This window comes from Oryzias melastigma, linkage group LG11 (assembly GCF_002922805.2).
Source record: "Oryzias melastigma strain HK-1 linkage group LG11, ASM292280v2, whole genome shotgun sequence".
NCBI lineage: Eukaryota > Metazoa > Chordata > Actinopteri > Beloniformes > Adrianichthyidae > Oryzias > Oryzias melastigma.
The window spans coordinates 21,065,330-21,082,367 of NC_050522.1; the positions used below are offsets into that span (position 1 = coordinate 21,065,330).

The 17,038-nt window shown below is 37.4% G+C and overlaps 7 gene segments (V, D, J or C); 2 read left to right on the forward strand and 5 right to left on the reverse strand.

Annotated features, from left to right (window-relative positions):
* Window positions 1–830: 830 nt before the first annotated feature.
* Window positions 831–1,372, reverse strand: LOC112162418. The segment is given in 2 exon segments: window positions 831–1,213; window positions 1,321–1,372. Coding segments are annotated over 2 exon segments (378 nt in total).
* A 981-nt stretch (window positions 1,373–2,353) lies between these two features.
* Window positions 2,354–3,867, reverse strand: LOC112162676. The segment is given in 2 exon segments: window positions 2,354–3,401; window positions 3,549–3,867. Coding segments are annotated over 2 exon segments (369 nt in total).
* Window positions 3,868–7,875: 4,008 nt separating this feature from the next.
* LOC112162479 lies at window positions 7,876–8,838 on the reverse strand. The segment is given in 2 exon segments: window positions 7,876–8,479; window positions 8,635–8,838. Coding segments are annotated over 2 exon segments (369 nt in total).
* Window positions 8,839–9,476: 638 nt separating this feature from the next.
* Window positions 9,477–10,880, forward strand: LOC118599355. The segment is given in 2 exon segments: window positions 9,477–9,596; window positions 10,435–10,880. A coding segment is annotated over 1 exon segment (246 nt).
* A 466-nt stretch (window positions 10,881–11,346) lies between these two features.
* LOC112162476 lies at window positions 11,347–11,990 on the reverse strand. The segment is given in 2 exon segments: window positions 11,347–11,831; window positions 11,939–11,990. Coding segments are annotated over 2 exon segments (375 nt in total).
* A 2,753-nt stretch (window positions 11,991–14,743) lies between these two features.
* LOC118599353 lies at window positions 14,744–15,290 on the reverse strand. The segment is given in 2 exon segments: window positions 14,744–15,127; window positions 15,235–15,290. Coding segments are annotated over 2 exon segments (375 nt in total).
* A 1,607-nt stretch (window positions 15,291–16,897) lies between these two features.
* The window catches only part of LOC112162420, a 2,974-nt gene continuing 2,833 nt past the window's right edge, over window positions 16,898–17,038 (forward strand). The window contains 1 exon segment of the C gene segment in view: window positions 16,898–16,921. Coding sequence covers window positions 16,898–16,921 — 24 coding nt within the window.

The following is a 17,038-nucleotide window of genomic DNA, read 5'->3' on the forward strand; positions in this document are numbered from 1 at the left end:
CCTACTTTTGCGAGGAGAGGAAGTAATGCATTTCCAATGGGGGACCTCAGTGCTTGCTTTGTCCATTAATTTTTACAGTCTATGGTTTCACATGAACACCGTTGACTCACTCTGACAGCATCTCTACAGTTCTCACTCAGCAATTTTCTGCTTTTGTTCCTGCAGTAAAAACTGAGCAACAAACTTCAACCTTTGACAGAACTAAGTATCTACATCATAATGTTTCCGTAGAAAAGTATCATTCACATGCACAAGGAGCTTTAAGACAATTGTATTTTCCTGAATAATAATTTGAATACAACAGTAACATAGGTATGACGCGGCTTAAGCCAGAGTCTCGTGGTGTTGGTTCCAAACCAAGACAAAGATAGAGGGTATTGTCAGGGATGGCATCAGACAAAAAATCTTTGCCAAACCAAAAATATCCAATTCTGACCTGTGGAGGTGGAGGAAGCTGATTTGATGTGGAGATCCCCAAGGGGCAAGGCCAAAAGAATAATAAAAAAAAAAAGAAAATCTGTATCTTTTACAAATTAAAAGTGTTTTAATTAATGATGCAGATTAAATGAAACAACATTTTTTGGATAAAAATTCACTTTTTTATACATGGAGCACATTATTGACAGATTCTCTGTTATCCTAATGTTTAAATTATCAGTTTATTTCAGTGTTAATATATAGTTAATATATTTTTTGACATAAACATAAAATATATGTTTGGTATTGATACAGTAATTACACATGTTTACAATATTATCTGGATCATCCTATATTTTTACATATATGGTGAGTATTATATTTGTGTTTTCTTTAGAAGGGATGTTCATTGAACTGTATCATCAGTTTCTGTTCAGCCTGAATGAGGGAGGTTTTTGTACGACTGTTTTTCACTGTGTGAATACATACTGACTGTTGATGTAGTGATAACTCTGACAGTAATAAACTGCTGCATCTTCAGCCTGAACTCCACTGATGGTCAGAGTGAAATCTTGTCCAAAAGATGATCCACTGCCTGTAAAACGAGTTGAAGTTCCTGATGGTCTGTTGCTGATATCATAAATATGGAGTTTAGGAGTTTCTCCATCTTTCTGTTGATACCAGGATAAACGGTCGCCAACAATATTCTGACTGATTCTACATGAGATGGAGACAGATCCTCCCACAGTGGAGCTCACTGCTCCAGGCTGAGTCACTGTGACCTGTCCTCTGGACTCTGAGGATACAGAGACAGAAACAGAAAGCAGCTTCATGCTTTTGTGGCCTTCATTTCAGAGGGACGGATGTTCATAGAGGAGAGGAGTTGGATTCTCTGGACTTTACCTGTGAAGCAGCAGCAGAGGAGAGTCCAGATGAGGACGCAGATCACACTCATGTTTGATGATGATGATGAGGAGGAGGAGGATTTGTGTGTCTTCTGCTGTGATGAAGGACAGCTGTCAGTCATCCAGTCTTCAACTCTCAGGACTATAAAGTCTCCCAGAGCACTGGAGCATGGAGCTGCTGATGCAAAGTGTCTCTATGGAAATGCAACCACTCACTCCAACAGGAACATGGATCATCTCGATTATCAATACACTGAAACTAATTCCTTACCAAGAAGGAGGATCTAAGGGCAGCAATGTTCAGTTTAGTTTAGTTTAACAATGTTTAAATTTTATGATTGATTTAATGTTTTTGGACAACAGACAGTGTGAAGACCATTGAGACAACTTTGATGTTTAATTGAGATATATAAATACAACTGAATTAAATTAAATTATTACATTTTCACAAAATATTTTGCATGGATGCTTTGATTTCTTTTATTCTCTAGTTGTCATATTTGTTTAAAAAACAAGTTTCTGTGACTCTTCTTTAAACAACATGAGCATAAAGCTGCTAAATTCTATAAGAGGAAATTTAATTATTTCATATTGTTTTTTTTGTTTGTTTTGTTTTTTAATCTGTAATAATCTTTATAAAGTCACTGTTATGGCTTTGGCTGCATTATTTTTGTTTTCTTTTTGAATTTTTTTTTTGTACTTGTAATTTTGCATCAGAGGGAGACCTCTTTATTAATGGTGGATCTTTGTTTTTTCGTCTAATAAATAAGTTAATCTTTTTTGGCAGAGCCAGACTTTTTGTAATTTTCTAATTTAAAATTTGGGACAGGTATAGTTTTATAAGTTCCTCTAGATCCCCCAGATGTAGAAAAGGACAAAACAGTGATGCACAAACATAGACTCCTCCCCCTTTACCACCCCTACCTCACATAATCTTAAATATTCTCACAGTATATTGATACATTTCTACTAGAATAAATACGCTGTCATGTATGAACAGGGTTCCATTCTGTTAAAGTTTTTTCTGAGAAGTTTTTTTTGTTTTTTTTTTATACAGGTTGGTTTTGATTTTAATACCAAAGATGGCCCTAGTGTTACTTATTTAAAAAAAGGAAATATATTTATGTTGGTTTGATGTAATCTATCATTTTATAAATCCAAAATATTGCAACTATGAATGTAATCCATATAGGAAACGGGAAAAATGAATCTCAATGGATTTTGTAATTGAAAACAGGAGTTATATTGAAGAATAAATTGTCTGTTAAGCCAAGAAATAATTCAAACAGTGTCTCCATGGATATGAATACAAACTAAGTTAACTACAAGAAAATAGAATAGAATAGAATAGAAATGTAAAGATAAGGGCAGCTTTCTAACACATTACAAGAGATAAAAAAATGTTTTAAGAGCTAGTTTATGTTCAGATTAAATGAACATATAGATAGAACAATCCAAACTTGAGAGAGAATCAGTCAAATTAAAGCAGGAACAATTCAGATGTTTAAATAAATGTTCTCAACCCGAGAAATAAAAAGAAAGCAGAGTCAGTGTGATCTGGAGTCAGAAATAAAACTAAGTTTGATAGATAAATTAAATACATTAAAATAGATCAATGATACCAACTTCTATGAAGTGTAAAATCAACTGAATAAATTGTAGATGTGTGTGAGTGTGTGTATGGGGGTGTGGGGTGGGGGTGTTCATTGAACTGTTTCATTCTCAGTTCAGTTTCTGATGGAGGTTTTTGTACGACGGTTTTTCACTGTGTGAACACAGCTTGACTGTTGATGTAGTATCCAGTCTGACAGTAATAAACTCCTGAATCTTCAGGCTGAACTCCACTGATGGTCAGAGTGTAATCTAATCCAGAGTTTGATCCACTGAAACGATCAGAAACTCCAGACTGACGAGTGCTTGTACAACAAACAAGAAGTTTAGGGACTTCTCCTTGTTTCTGAAGATACCAGTTGAAGTTGTAGCCAGGGCTTCTACTGGATTTACATCTGATGGAGACAGTCTGTCCTTGAACAACAGACTGAGCTCCAGTAGTCTGAGTCAGCAGTTCTTCTGATGAAGCTGAAAACAGAGAAGAATTATTGAGACAAAATCAGCTCAAAGATAAACGTAGAAGAAGAATGTCAGTGCTGCTTGTTTGAGAGTCTCTCCATCATTGTGGAGAACCTGGTTGCTGCTGGAAGCAAAGTTTTCAGAAGAGAGTCTCACCCTGAACGAGGAGCTCCAGGGTGAAGAGCAGCAGAGTCAGTGACATCATCATTGTGCTGCGGGCGAGTCCGAGTCTCTGAAAGGTCTGGACAGCCACTGATCAACACTGAGCTTTAACTGCTGGAAGCAGAGAGGCAGCACACATATGCAAACACACTGAACCAGTCAGGAGCTGCTGTTCTACACATGTCACCATCATTCATACAGATGCACTTGTATTATTATACACACTAACATTAATGTTTACGATATTGATGCTTTATTAATATTTCACACATAAAAGTCTCCCACCTATTTAAAGGTGTCTATACAACTAGTAACCAAAACTGAGTCCATTTAAAATTTTAAAAAATGAAGCCTGAAGCTTGAGTGCAAAACTGATCCAAAATAAAATAACAAATAATTCAATTTATTAAAGTGTGGAAAAAGAAAACATGACAGTTAGCAGACGATATAAATAAATGAATATAAATGCAAGAAAACAGAATAAATCTGACTTTGCTTCCACTTTGTCAAAGCATTTTCATTATTATTACTAAATTATTTAGTCAAATTTTACTAGTTCTGTGTCTTGGTACATCATGTGATTTTGAACAATTAGTCAAAATATATGTTTTTGTAGATTTTTTTGAGACAGCTTTCAGTCTTTCTTGTAATTTACTGGTTGTGCTTTAATGTGATTATATTTACAACTTTGTGTTTTATTGACTAGTTCCAATAGTTCTATAGAGTTTCATTACAAATCATTTACTGAGTATAATGTAAAATTTGACAATAAGATGCATTATTTTCAGATTTTCTTTCATCATCTCAGTTGAGTTTGTTTGTTTCAGAGTCAGAGAGCGTGTCTCTGTACAGTCAGAGGTTTTTGTACGACGCTTCAACCAGTTTGTATCACTGTGGTGGACTTTTGGTGGAGGAACCAGACTGGAAGTTGGAAGTAAGTCGATCTTTTTGTTCTTTATTTATTTGTGTCATATTATATCATTTAATTTTACTGTGTTGCCTTTTAAATATATAAACATTGTTTTTGTGAGTTTGAATTGAATAATTAGATTAAATAAAAAGAGCTGGAAAAACTGTCAGTAAACTGTCTGGAGATTTTGATAAAACACATCAGTAAGTTTGTATCACTGTGGTGGATTTTTAGAAGAACTTAGACTGATGTTGAACGTTTATTGAGAAAGTTTATGAATTTTATCATATGTAGCTAAACTACTTTTTTGTCAAAAAATGTACATATATATATATGTATATATATATATATATATATATAAATAAATATATATATATATATATATTAAGTTAAGCATTGTTCCATGAGGTGTGTGTGTTTTTTTTATATATATATTTTTATAATTTATTTTTTTCATTGTCCCAGTGTATTCAAAGTTTTTACCCCAAACATTTGTGTTTCAAATCAGATTTTTGGACATTTGATATTTTAAAGCATTCATTTGTTATTTTAAGAATTTTCAACATATTTTGTTTTTGTCATATTTTTTTCATCCATCTTCTTGACCGCTTCTTCCCTTTCGGGGTCGCGGGGTGCCGGAGCCTAACCCGGCTACTGATGGGCGAAGGCGGGGTACACCCTGGACAGGTCGCCAGTCTGTCGCAGGGCCTCAATCAGACATCCATCCACTCTCACATTCACACCTAGGGGCAATTTAGAGTCACCAATTAACCTATGAAGCATGATTTTGGACGGTGGGAGGAAGCCGGAGTCCCCGGTGAAAACCCGCGCATGCACGGGGAGAACATGCAAACTCCACACGGAAAGGTCCCAGCCGGGAGTCGAACCGGGGCCTTCTCGCTGTGAGGCAAGAGCGCTAACCACTGCGCCACCGTGCAGCCTGACTCTGTCATAAACAAAAAAATACAATAAAAAACACAAGAAGGACACCTTTGAATCTCACTATTCTAGCAGAAGAATTTTATATTTAAAACCAAACAGTGTTTTGATGTGTCTTTTGAGCTGCAAATTTAATTTAATGACACATTTTCTTTTTTTAAAAAAAGCACCCTTTTTCTGTCATGATGAAATAATGGGATATTCAAATTTTTTTTATGAAAATAAATTATATCATCACAATTTTATGTATGCAGTTCTATTATGTTTCTTAGTAAAATTGCTTTATTTATTTTATAAAACATATTTGTGTTTTGTAAAGTTGCTTACTTTAAAGTCCAGAAAAAAATGCAAACAAATAGCTAGAAAAATGGGAGTAAGTCATCATATCTCTTAATTTTAGATGTTGTGAGTGTTTGTTAGAATGGATGTTCAGTGAACTGTATCAGTGTCTGCAGCATCTTCCAGCTGCAGCAGTCAGTTCAGTTTCTGTTCAGTCTGAATGAGGGAGGTTTTTGTACGACTGTTTTTCACTGTGTGAACACATCCTGACTGTTGATGTAGTGATAACTCTGACAGTAATAAACTGCCGAATCTTCAGCCTGAACTCCACTGATGGTCAGAGTGAAATCTTTTCCATTAGATGTTCCACTGCCTGTAAAACGAGTTGGAGTCCCTGATTCTCTGCTGCTGATATAATAAATGAGGAGCTTAGGAGTCTCTCCATCTTTCTGTTGATACCAGGCTAAACAGTTGCTATAAATATTCTGACTGGTTGTACATGAGATTGAGACAGATCCTCCCACAGTGGAGCTCACTGCTCCAGGCTGAGTCACTGTGACCTGTCCTCTGGACTCTGAGGATACAGAGACAGAAACAGAAAGCAGCTTCATGCTTTTGTGGCCTTCATTTCAGAGGGACGGATGTTCATAGAGGAGAGGAGTTGGATTCTCTGGACTTTACCTGTGAAGCAGCAGCAGAGGAGAGTCCAGATGAGGACGCAGATCACACTCATGTTTGATGATGATGATGATGTGGAGGAGGAGGATTTGTGTGTCTTCTGCTGTGATGAAGGACAGCTGTCAGTCATCCAGTCTTCAACTCTCAGGACTATAAAGTCTCCCAGAGCACTGGAGCATGGAGCTGCTGATGCAAAGTGTCTCTATGGAAATGCAACCACTCACTCCAACAGGAACATGGATCATCTTCAAGATTACATAACAAACTAAAAGTTGTATTTTTATATAGCAAATATTTTGCGGGGTGGAATCTTTGTGTCCCGTTTTCTTAGTTTTTATATTTGATTAAAATGGAGAAACTGTGAGCCATGTGTAAACATCATGAACATAAAGATTCTTAATGCCTTGAGAGAAGATTTTGTTTTATATTTTTGTTTTTTCAATGTTTAGAGATAATTATAGAACGAGGCACACAGGTCTCCTTCAAAACTACTTTTCCACCTCAACTCAAAAATTCTACAAAGGTTTTTTAGAATAGAATAGAATAGAATAGAATAGAATAGAATAGAATAGAATAGAATTCAACGTTATTGTGTTTGCATGTTTCTCAAGTACACAGCAATGGAATGCAGTTAGCATCCACCCAGATTGCTCTAGCAGGTATAAATATATATACAATGTGCATTGTAAAATAAATAGCAATGAGAGGTATATTAACAAGTATTTAGAGAATAACAAAAGTAACTGTTAAAAATTCCAGCAGATAAAGTGCAGTAGTGTTAGTGGTGATTCAGTCCATTAATTGTTGTGTGTGTGAAAATACAGTTTATTATTGGTGTTGACTGTTTGTGTTTATTCTGCTCAGAGTGTGTTTGTGGTTCAGATTTAAGGAGGTAGAGTTCAGAAGTGTGGTAGCAGTTGGAAAGAAACTGTTCCAGAACCTGGTGGTTCTAGTTCAGAGACTCCTGTAACACCTCCCAGACGGTAGAGGAGTGGAGAATCTGTGTGCCGGGTGGCTGGAGTCCTTGATGATTTTTCCTGCCCTTTTCAGACATCACTTCCTGTAGATGTCCTTTATGGCAGGAAGTGGTGATCCGGTGACATTGGTGCCCAATTTTTTCCATGTGGTGAAAGTTGTTGGTGGGCAGGTGGTTCTTCCTCAGAGTCCTCAGGAAGAAGAGACATTGGTAAGCTTTCTTTACCAGCTTAAAGCATCCTGTTGTCCAGGTGAGGTCCTCAGAGATGTGGACTCCCAGGAACTTAAAGCTGTCCACACGCTCCACCATCTTCTCTTTGATGTGGATGGGTGTGTGTGGGTCAGCGTTCTTCCTGAAGTCCACAATCAGCTCTTTGGTTTTATCTGTGTTTAGTAGCAGGTTGTTAGTGTTGTATCACTCTGCCACACGATCCAGCTCCTCATCACTGTCTTTGATGAGGCTGATCACCGTGGTGTCATCTGCAAACTTAATGCTGCTATTGGAGCTGTTGACAGGTTTGCAGTCGTGAATGTGGAGGGAGTAGAGGAAGGGGCTAATCACGCAGCCTTGCGGTACGCCGGTATTTATGGTAATAGTGGATGAACACCAGTTATCCAGTCAGACATGCTTGGGGTTGCTAGTAAGGCAGTCTAGTAACCAGTTGCACATGAGGGAGCCAATACAAAGATCTGTGAGTTTTGCAGTGAGTTTACACACAATATAACTGAATAAAATAAATGTGTGTGTGAGAGGGGGTGGGGGAGTGTTCAGTGAACTGTTTCATTCTCAGTTCAGTTTCTGATGGAGGTTTTTGTACGACGGTTTTTCACAGTGTGAACACAGCTTGACTGTTGATGTCATAGCCAGTCTGACAGTAATAAACTCCTGAATCTTCAGGCTGAACTCCACTGATGGTCAGAGTGAAGTCTAATCCAGAGTATGATCCACTGAAACGATCAGAAACTCCAGACTGACGATTGCTTACACCATAAATTAGAAGTTTGGGAACTTCTCCTTCTTTCTGAAGATACCAGTTGAAGCTGTAGGTATTACTTCTACTGGATTTACATCTGATGGAGACAGTCTGTCCTTGAACCACAGACTGAGCTCCAGTAGTCTGAGTAAGGAGTTCTCCTGATGAAGCTGAAAACAGAACAAAAGAGAAGAATTATTGAGACAAAATCAGCTCAAAGAAAAACCTAGAAGAAGAATGTCAGTGCTGCTTGTTTGAGAGTCTCTCCATCATTGTGGAGAACCTGGTTGCTGCTGGAAGCAAAGTTTTCAGAAGAGAGTCTCACCCTGAACGAGGAGCTCCAGGGTGAAGAGCAGCAGAGTCAGTGACATCATCATTGTGCTGCGGGCGAGTCCGAGTCTCTGAAAGGTCTGGACAGCCACTGATCAACACTGAGCTTTAACTGCTGGAAGCAGAGAGGCAGCACACATATGCAAACACACTGAACCAGTCAGGAGCTGCTGTTCTACACATGTCACCATCATTCATACAAACTCGTGTATTTACCTCCACTTTATCTGAGTGATGGATATTACTATATTATTATTCCATTATTATTTCACACACAAAAGCTTTCCATTTATTTGAAGGAGTCTGTACAAGTGATCAAAATTAAGCCTTTTTGAAATTTCCCAGAATGCAACATGAAACTTGAGTGCAAAAGTCATACAAACTACAATACTTAATTATTCCATTTATTAAAATGTTTGAAAGAAAACATGAGAGTTTGCAGACAGCAGCAGCACAATGAAGCTCCTAAAATAAAACCTTATTTATATGAATATAAATGCAAGAAAACACAAAAACTCTAAAGTTGTTTCCACTTTATTTTCATTATTATTACTACTAAATTATTTGGGATCAAACTGTTTATACTTCTGTATCTTAGTACATCGTGATTTTGAACAATTAGTCAAATTTTATTTTTTTGTAGATTTCTTTGAGACAGCTTTCAGTCTTTCTTGGAATTTAGTGCTTGTGCTTTAATGTGATTATATTCACAAATTTGTGTTTTATTAAAATACTTTCAATAGTTCTATAGAGATTATTTACAAATTATGAACTGAATACATTTTACATTTTAACAATAAGATGTGTCATCTTCAGATTTTCTTCCATCATTTGAGTTTGTTTGTTTCAGAGTCAGAGAGCGTGTCTCTGTACAGTCAGAGGTTTTTGTACGACGCTTCAACCAGTTTGTATCACTGTGGTACACGTTTGGTGGAGGAACCAGACTGGAGTTTGGAAGTAAGTCGATCTTTTTGTTCTTTATGTATTTGTGTCATACTTTCTTCTTTAATTTTACTGTGATTTATGATTATACTTTTTAAAAATAAGATTACTTTAATTTTAGTGAAAAACATTTTTAAGCAGACTTAGTCTTTTTTTATAAAACTGAATTACCTTTTTATATAATAAAAAGGTGTCGAAATCGAGAACTTTGGAATAATTAGTTTAAATGAAAACAGCTGGAAAAACTGTCAGTAAACACTCCATGGATTTAGTAAAACACATCAGTCAGTTTGTATCACCGTAGTGGACTTTTGGTGAAGAACTCAGACCTGATGTTGAAAGTTTAGAGAATTTTTTACATTTATTTGATTAATTTTCATCAAATGAAGCTAAAACATTTTTTGTTGAAATATTTAAATATAAAGATAGTTTGTTTTTTACCTAATATACTGTTCTATAAAGTGTGTTTTTAAAGAATGTTATGTAAATGTGGTCCCAGTGTATTAAGATGCAGTTTTACCCCAAAATGTGTCTTTCCAATCGGATTTTTAAAATGTAATTATTCACAGCATTCAATTGTTATTTCAAGAATTTTCTACACAACTTTATGTTGTCATAATTTGCTCATTTCTTTAATGTCTGATCAATGTTTTTAAAGACATTCCGTCCAAACTTGTTTCCTCCATGAAGATTCATCTGCTCTTTTTCTAACCCAGTTGGACATTTTTCAGTGTAAACTGAAGTTTCTCTTGTTGCTGATCTGCATGAGAGATTTCTTCAAGGAAGTGAAACAATGTGTGAATCAATGACTGATGGAGCAGAAAAACACCTGACAGAATTTGGTGTCTCCTAGGTGATGCCCCGCCCTCCCTGACCGTGCTCCTCCCCTCCACCAAGGAGCTGCAGCAGGGGAAGGCCACACTCATGTGTGTGGCCAACAAGGGCTTCCCCTCAGACTGGACTCTGTCCTGGAAGGTGGTTGGCAGCAGCAGCAGCAACTGGGAGGAGAGCAGGAGCCCCGGGGTGCTGCAGAAGGACGGCCTCTACAGCTGGAGCAGCACCCTGAGGCTCTCTGCAGACCAGTGGGAGAAGGTGACCTGTGAGGCCAAGAGAGGATCCCAGACTGCAGTCTCAGAGACTCTCAGGAGAGACCAGTGCTCCCAGTCCTGAACGCAAACATTCTGAACATAAATCTGTTTTCTATGCAGTTTTTCTTTTACTTTCTCTTTCTCAAACTCTGTTTGCATCTTTGACTTTTACAGTTTATGTAGAAAATATTTTTTTGCAAATAAAAAAAACTTTTTAAACCTGATTTCTTCCCTGATTCCCTCTGATGACAAAGCAGACAAGTATTTTTATTCTGATAAAATATGTTGTGGAATAAAATAAATTGGGGGAAAAAACAGGAAAAAATCTTAACCCTTTCAAAGTATATATTCTTCGTTCCATTTTCCTCTTGAGGTGATGCTAAATCAGGTAGTGTCTTGATTTTCATGGCACATTGCAGATTTGCTACATAAGATGTGAAGGGTTAAACAGTTTGTTCCTGTGGCTGAGCTGACTACTAGATTCTTTAGATATTGTTTCCTCACAGCAGAGCCAGAAGTTTCTTTTATAGTTACAGTCATGTTTTAATATTCATATTCATTCATTGTCGGGTCATGGGGTTCATGTGTTAATGAAGGGGAAGGCCAAAGGGGTGATTGGTATTTTTTTATTTCTGTGGAAAAAAGTCTTGTTTTAAATTGAGATGAGCTTAGAGCTCTTTTTTATTTATTTATTTTTTAATGTAAGCTTGATGGAATTCCTGTGTTTGTTAGAATGGATGTTCAGTGAACTGTATCAGTGTCTGCAGCATCTTCCAGCTGCAGCAGTCAGTTCAGTTTCTGTTCAGCCTGAATGAGGGAGGTTTTTGTACGACTGTTTTTCACTGTGTGAACACATATTGACTGTTGATGTAGTGAACACTCTGACAGTAATAAACTGCTGCATCTTCAGCCTGAACTCCACTGATGGTCAGAGTGAAATCAGAGTTTGATCCACTGCCTGTAAAACGAGTTGGAGTCCCTGATTCTCGAGTGGTAGCATAGTAAATTAGTAGTTTAGGCTTTTCTCCATCTTTCTGTTGATACCAGGCTAAACGGTTGTTGCTATAAACATTCTGACTGGTTCTGCATGAGATGGAGACAGATCCTCCGACATTGGAGCTCACTGCTCCAGGCTGAGTCACTGTGACCTGTCCTCTGGACTCTGAGGATACAGAGACAGAAACAGAAAGCAGCTTCATGCTTTTGTGGCCTTCATTTCAGAGGGACTGATGTTCATAGAGGAGAGGAGTTGGATTCTCTGGACTTTACCTGTGAAGCAGCAGCAGAGGAGAGTCCAGATGAGGACGCAGATCACACTCATGTTTGATGATGAGGAGGAGGAGGAGGAGGAGGAGGATTTGTGTGTCTTCTGCTGTGATGAAGGACAGCTGTCAGTCATCCAGTCTTCAACTCTCAGGACTATAAAGTCTCCCAGAGCACTGGAGCATGGAGCTGCTGATGCAAAGTGTCTCTATGGAAATGCAACCACTCACTCCAACAGGAACATGGATCATCTTCCACACTGTTTAGCCTTTGAGGCATTTCTTGATGGTATGAAAGTAACAGATATTTGATGAGATGCATATTCAAAGTAACTAGCTTTAAAAATAAATAAAAAAAAAAAAAACAAGAATTACCCATTAAAACATGTTTAAAATAACATTTTATTTTGTTCTGTGATTGGATGAATCCTCTTTAATATCAGGATGTAACAGAGATGCAGGAGAAATGCAGGAAACAGCATCACTAGGTCACATATATGTTTGGTATCATGTACATAAACACAACAGTGGACTGTGTTTACTGTAAATACTAAAACATATTAGATTTATTTATATATTTTCTTTTGGCCCGATGCTAAAAGATTTTTTCACTGAAAAACAAAGACAATTATATTCCGTAGGTAAACTAATTTAACTGAAGAAAGACTCAAATCTGATTGATGAGTTTATTGAAACAGTTTTTTAAAAAGTTAAAATCTATTATTATGGACATATTTACACATTTCTGACAGAAAGGTGTGTTAACTTTCCTTCAAACTAACAGCTGGAAACAGCAGAATGACTCTGTTGAATCTGAACTAGAAGTTTTACAATCAAACTAATATAAATTTAGAGATTTACACTTGTATGATTGTGAGTTCAATGATGACAATTTAGCATAAACTGATTGGGTTGCTATTATTTTTTCTAACCACATTTTTCCTGAGAGTTAATAGTGTTTATTAATGAATTAACTCTTTAACATCTGAGGCGTCACAGGTGACACTTAAACACAAAATCTTCAACATACTGTAAAGAGAGACGCTTTTCTGCTTCAGAATCTGCTGGAATTACGTTGATTGTGTTAAATATTAAAAAATTACAGCAAATCAAAGAACATAAACACTGCAGCTCCAGTGTTAAAGGGTTAAGCTTTTGTTATTGAAAAGAACAAATATTACAAATGATACATAATTAAGGAGAATTCAGATTTTTACTTGAATTCAGTGGTTAGTTTAGTTATCTTAGGTTAAGAGTTAGTGTTTGTGTCATTCAGGAATTGTATCAGTTCAGTTTTAAGGTTCACTTTGTCAATAATTTAATTCTTTAACAACTACATAAAGTTATGCCAAAATGATTAATGTAAAAAAGTGCTTTAAGGCCCAATCTGATTTCTTTCCTTCTTCCTGCCCCTCCATTTGTAGGGGCAGTTTAAGTGCAAGTCGTGTCCTGGAAATGTATTTTTTTAATTTCACTCTCAAAGCAGAGAGATATAAAGTCCTCCATCGGGAGGCTAAACCGCGTCGTGCTTATAAACGCTTTTCTTCATATGGTTGTGCTCTAAAGCTCAGACGTTTACATTTAAATGTAAGTAATGACTTTTAGTTGTAGAATGACCTTTTTAAAGTTATGAAACTGCTGTTGTTATGTATACTTGAGTGCTGGAAGCTCCGTGCTAACGCTAGCAGACAGGCGATTATTGATGACATCATCGAACAAAAGTGACGTCTGAAATATGAGACACTATTTTTTATAAATGGAGGTGAAGGGAGAAGGGAAGAATTCGGATTAAGCCTAAATGTGTGATGTGCAAGTTTTTATTTTTTAGATAAAATGTAAAAAATGAACGATAAAAACAAAGAAACAGCTATTTACAATAAAACATTAGACTTTATCAAATTTAAGCTAACTTACACAACACAAAACGTTGCAACATAAACACAAAATACAAATTATATGCAAAAAAAAAGACTTAGTCATAGTAAAGTTTGGTATTTGGTCTCAGCTTTGAGGAGCTGATCTGGTTTCTTCTGACAGTATTGATATATTTTGTTTTGGAGAAGATTCTCTTGGTTCTCAGGTGTCTGCAGGTTGGTTGTGGAACCAGCTCTAGATGGAATTGTTCTCTTGCAGACTCTACACTCTTCCTTTGTATTCTCTTTAAGAGTGAAATGGTTCAAACTCTTGATTCTTTTTCCAGTGTCACTCATTTTATTTACTGATGATGTAGTTTGTTCTTGCTGCACCTGCCGATCTCTCTGTCAAGTGAAGTGGTTCAAATGTCACCTGCCGTGTGATTAGAAACAAGCTCTGGACCAGTAGATGTTCAAGAGCTAACACTTGGACTAGATTTACATCTGATGGAGACAGTCTGTCGTTGAACAACAAGCTGAGCTCCAGGAGTCTGAGTCAGCAGCTGATCTCATGTTTAGTGCTAAATAACTTAAGTTTTATGTTCAAGATTTTCAACCAACAAAATTAAGCATCTTTGTAGAATGACCCATAATTCCTTGTATATTACTTCCTCAGTGGACGGCTAAAAAATGTGTTTCTTTTAAAATTACAGTCCTGAAGGAATTCTCCAGTATTCATTATGTGTGTCGGGTCATGAGGTGCATGGGTCAATGATGAAGGGGCTGAGTGGGTTTTAATGTAACATTTTGGGGAATATTTCTTTATTTCATTAACAAGAGCGTTGAGTTGCATAAAAAATAAAGAAAGGTAGTTTTGATTATTAAAGTTTAATTTGATATTTGTGTTTGTTAGAATGGATGTTCAGTGAACTGTATCAGTGTCTGCAGCATCTTCCAGCTGCAGCAGTCAGTTCAGTTTCTGTTCAGACTGAATGAGGGAGGTTTTTGTACGACTGTTTTTCACTGTGTGAACACATTCTGACTGTTGATGACATGAAGACTCTGACAATAATAAACTGCTGAATCTTCAGCCTGAACTCCACTGATGGTCAGAGTGAAATCAGAGTTTGATCCACCATCTGAAAAACGACTTGGAGTTCCTGATACTCTGCTGCCAACATAATAAAATAGTAGTTTAGGAGTTTCCCCATCTTTCTGTTGATACCAGGCTAAATAGATGTTGCCATGTACATCCTGACTGGTTCTGCATGAGATGGAGACAGATCCTCCCACATTGGAGCTCACTGCTCCAGGCTGAGTCACTGTGACCTGTCCTCTGGACTCTGAGGATACAGAGACAGAAACAGAAAGCAGCTTCATGCTTTTGTGGCCTTCATTTCAGAGGGACGGATGTTCATAGAGGAGAGGAGTTGGATTCTCTGGACTTTACCTGTGAAGCAGCAGCAGAGGAGAGTCCAGATGAGGACGCAGATCACACTCATGTTTGATGATGATGATGATGATGAGGAGGAGGAGGATTTGTGTGTCTTCTGCTGTGATGAAGGACAGCTGTCAGTCATCCAGTCTTCAACTCTCAGGACTATAAAGTCTCCCAGAGCACTGGAGCATGGAGCTGCTGATGCAAAGTGTCTCTATGGAAATGCAACCACTCACTCCAACAGGAACATGGATCATCCTCGAGATTTCAAGAAACTAAAAGTTGTATTTTCTTAAAGTAAATATCATGCAACATGGAATATTTTTGTCCCGTTTTCTTAGTTTTTATATTTGATTAAAATGGAGAAACTGTGAGCCATATGTAAACATCATGAACATAACGATTCTTAATGCCTTGAGAGAAGATTTTGTTTTATATTTTTGTGTTTTTTCAATGTTTAGAGATAATTATAGAGCGAGGCACACAGGTCTCCTTCACAACTACTTTTTCACCTCAACTCAAAAATTCTACAAAGGTTTTTTAGAATAGAATAGAATAGATTAGAATAGAATAGAATAGAATAGAATAGAATAGAATCGAATAGAATAGAATAATATTCAACTTTATTGTGTTTGCATATTTCTCAAGTACACAGCAATGGAATGCAGTTAGCATCCACCCAGATTGCTCTAGCAGGTGCAAATATATATACAATGTGCATTGTAAAATAAATAGTAATGAGAGGTATATTAACAAGTATTTAGTGAATAACAAAAGTAACTGTTAAAAATTCCAGCAGACAAAGTGCAGTAGTGTTAGTAGTGATTCGGTCCTTTAACTGTTGCATGTGTGAAAATACAGTTAATTACTGGTGTTGACTGTTTGTGTTTTTTCTGCTCAGAGTGTGTTTGTGGTTCAGATTGAAGGAGGTAGAGCTCAGAAGTGTGGTAGCAGTTGGGAAGAAACTGTTCTAGAACCTGGTGGTTCTAGTTCAGAGACTCCTGTAACTCCTCCCAGACGGTAGAGGAGTGGAGAATCTGTGTGCCGGGTGGCTGGAGTCCTTGATGATTTTTCCTGCCCTTTTCAGACATCACTTCCTGTAGATGTCCTTTATGGCAGGAAGTGGTGATCTGGTGACATTGGTGGCCAATTTTCTCTACGTGGTGAAAATTGTTGGTGGACAGGTGGTTCTTCCTCAGAGTCCTCAGGAAGAAGAGGCATTGATTAGCTTTCTTTACCAGCTTAAAGCATCCTGTTGTCCAGGTCCTCAGAGATGTGGACTCCCAGGAACTTAAAGCTGTCCACACGCTCCACCATCTTCTCTTTGATGTGGATGGGTGTGTGTGGGTCAGCGTTCTTCCTGAAGTCCACAATCAGCTCTTTGGTTTTATCTGTGTTTAGTAGCAGGTTGTTAGTGTTGTATCACTCTGCCACACGATCCAGCTCCTCATCACTGTCTCTGATGAGGCTGATCACCGTGGTGTCATCTCCAAACTTAATGCTGCTATTGGAGCTGTTGACAGGTTTGCAGTCGTGAATGTGGAGGGAGTAGAGGAAGGGGCTAATCACGCAGCCTTGCGGTACGCCGGTGTTTATGGTAATAGTGGATGAACACCAGTTATCCAGTCAGACATGCTTGGGGTGGCTAGTAAGGCAGTCTAGTAACCAGTTGCACATGAGGGAGCCAATACCAAGATCTGTGAGTTTTGCAGTGAGTTTACACATAATATAACTGAATAAAATAAATGTGTGTGTGAGAGGGGGTGGGGGAGTGTTCAGTGAACTGTTTCATTCTCAGTTCAGTTTCTTATGGAGG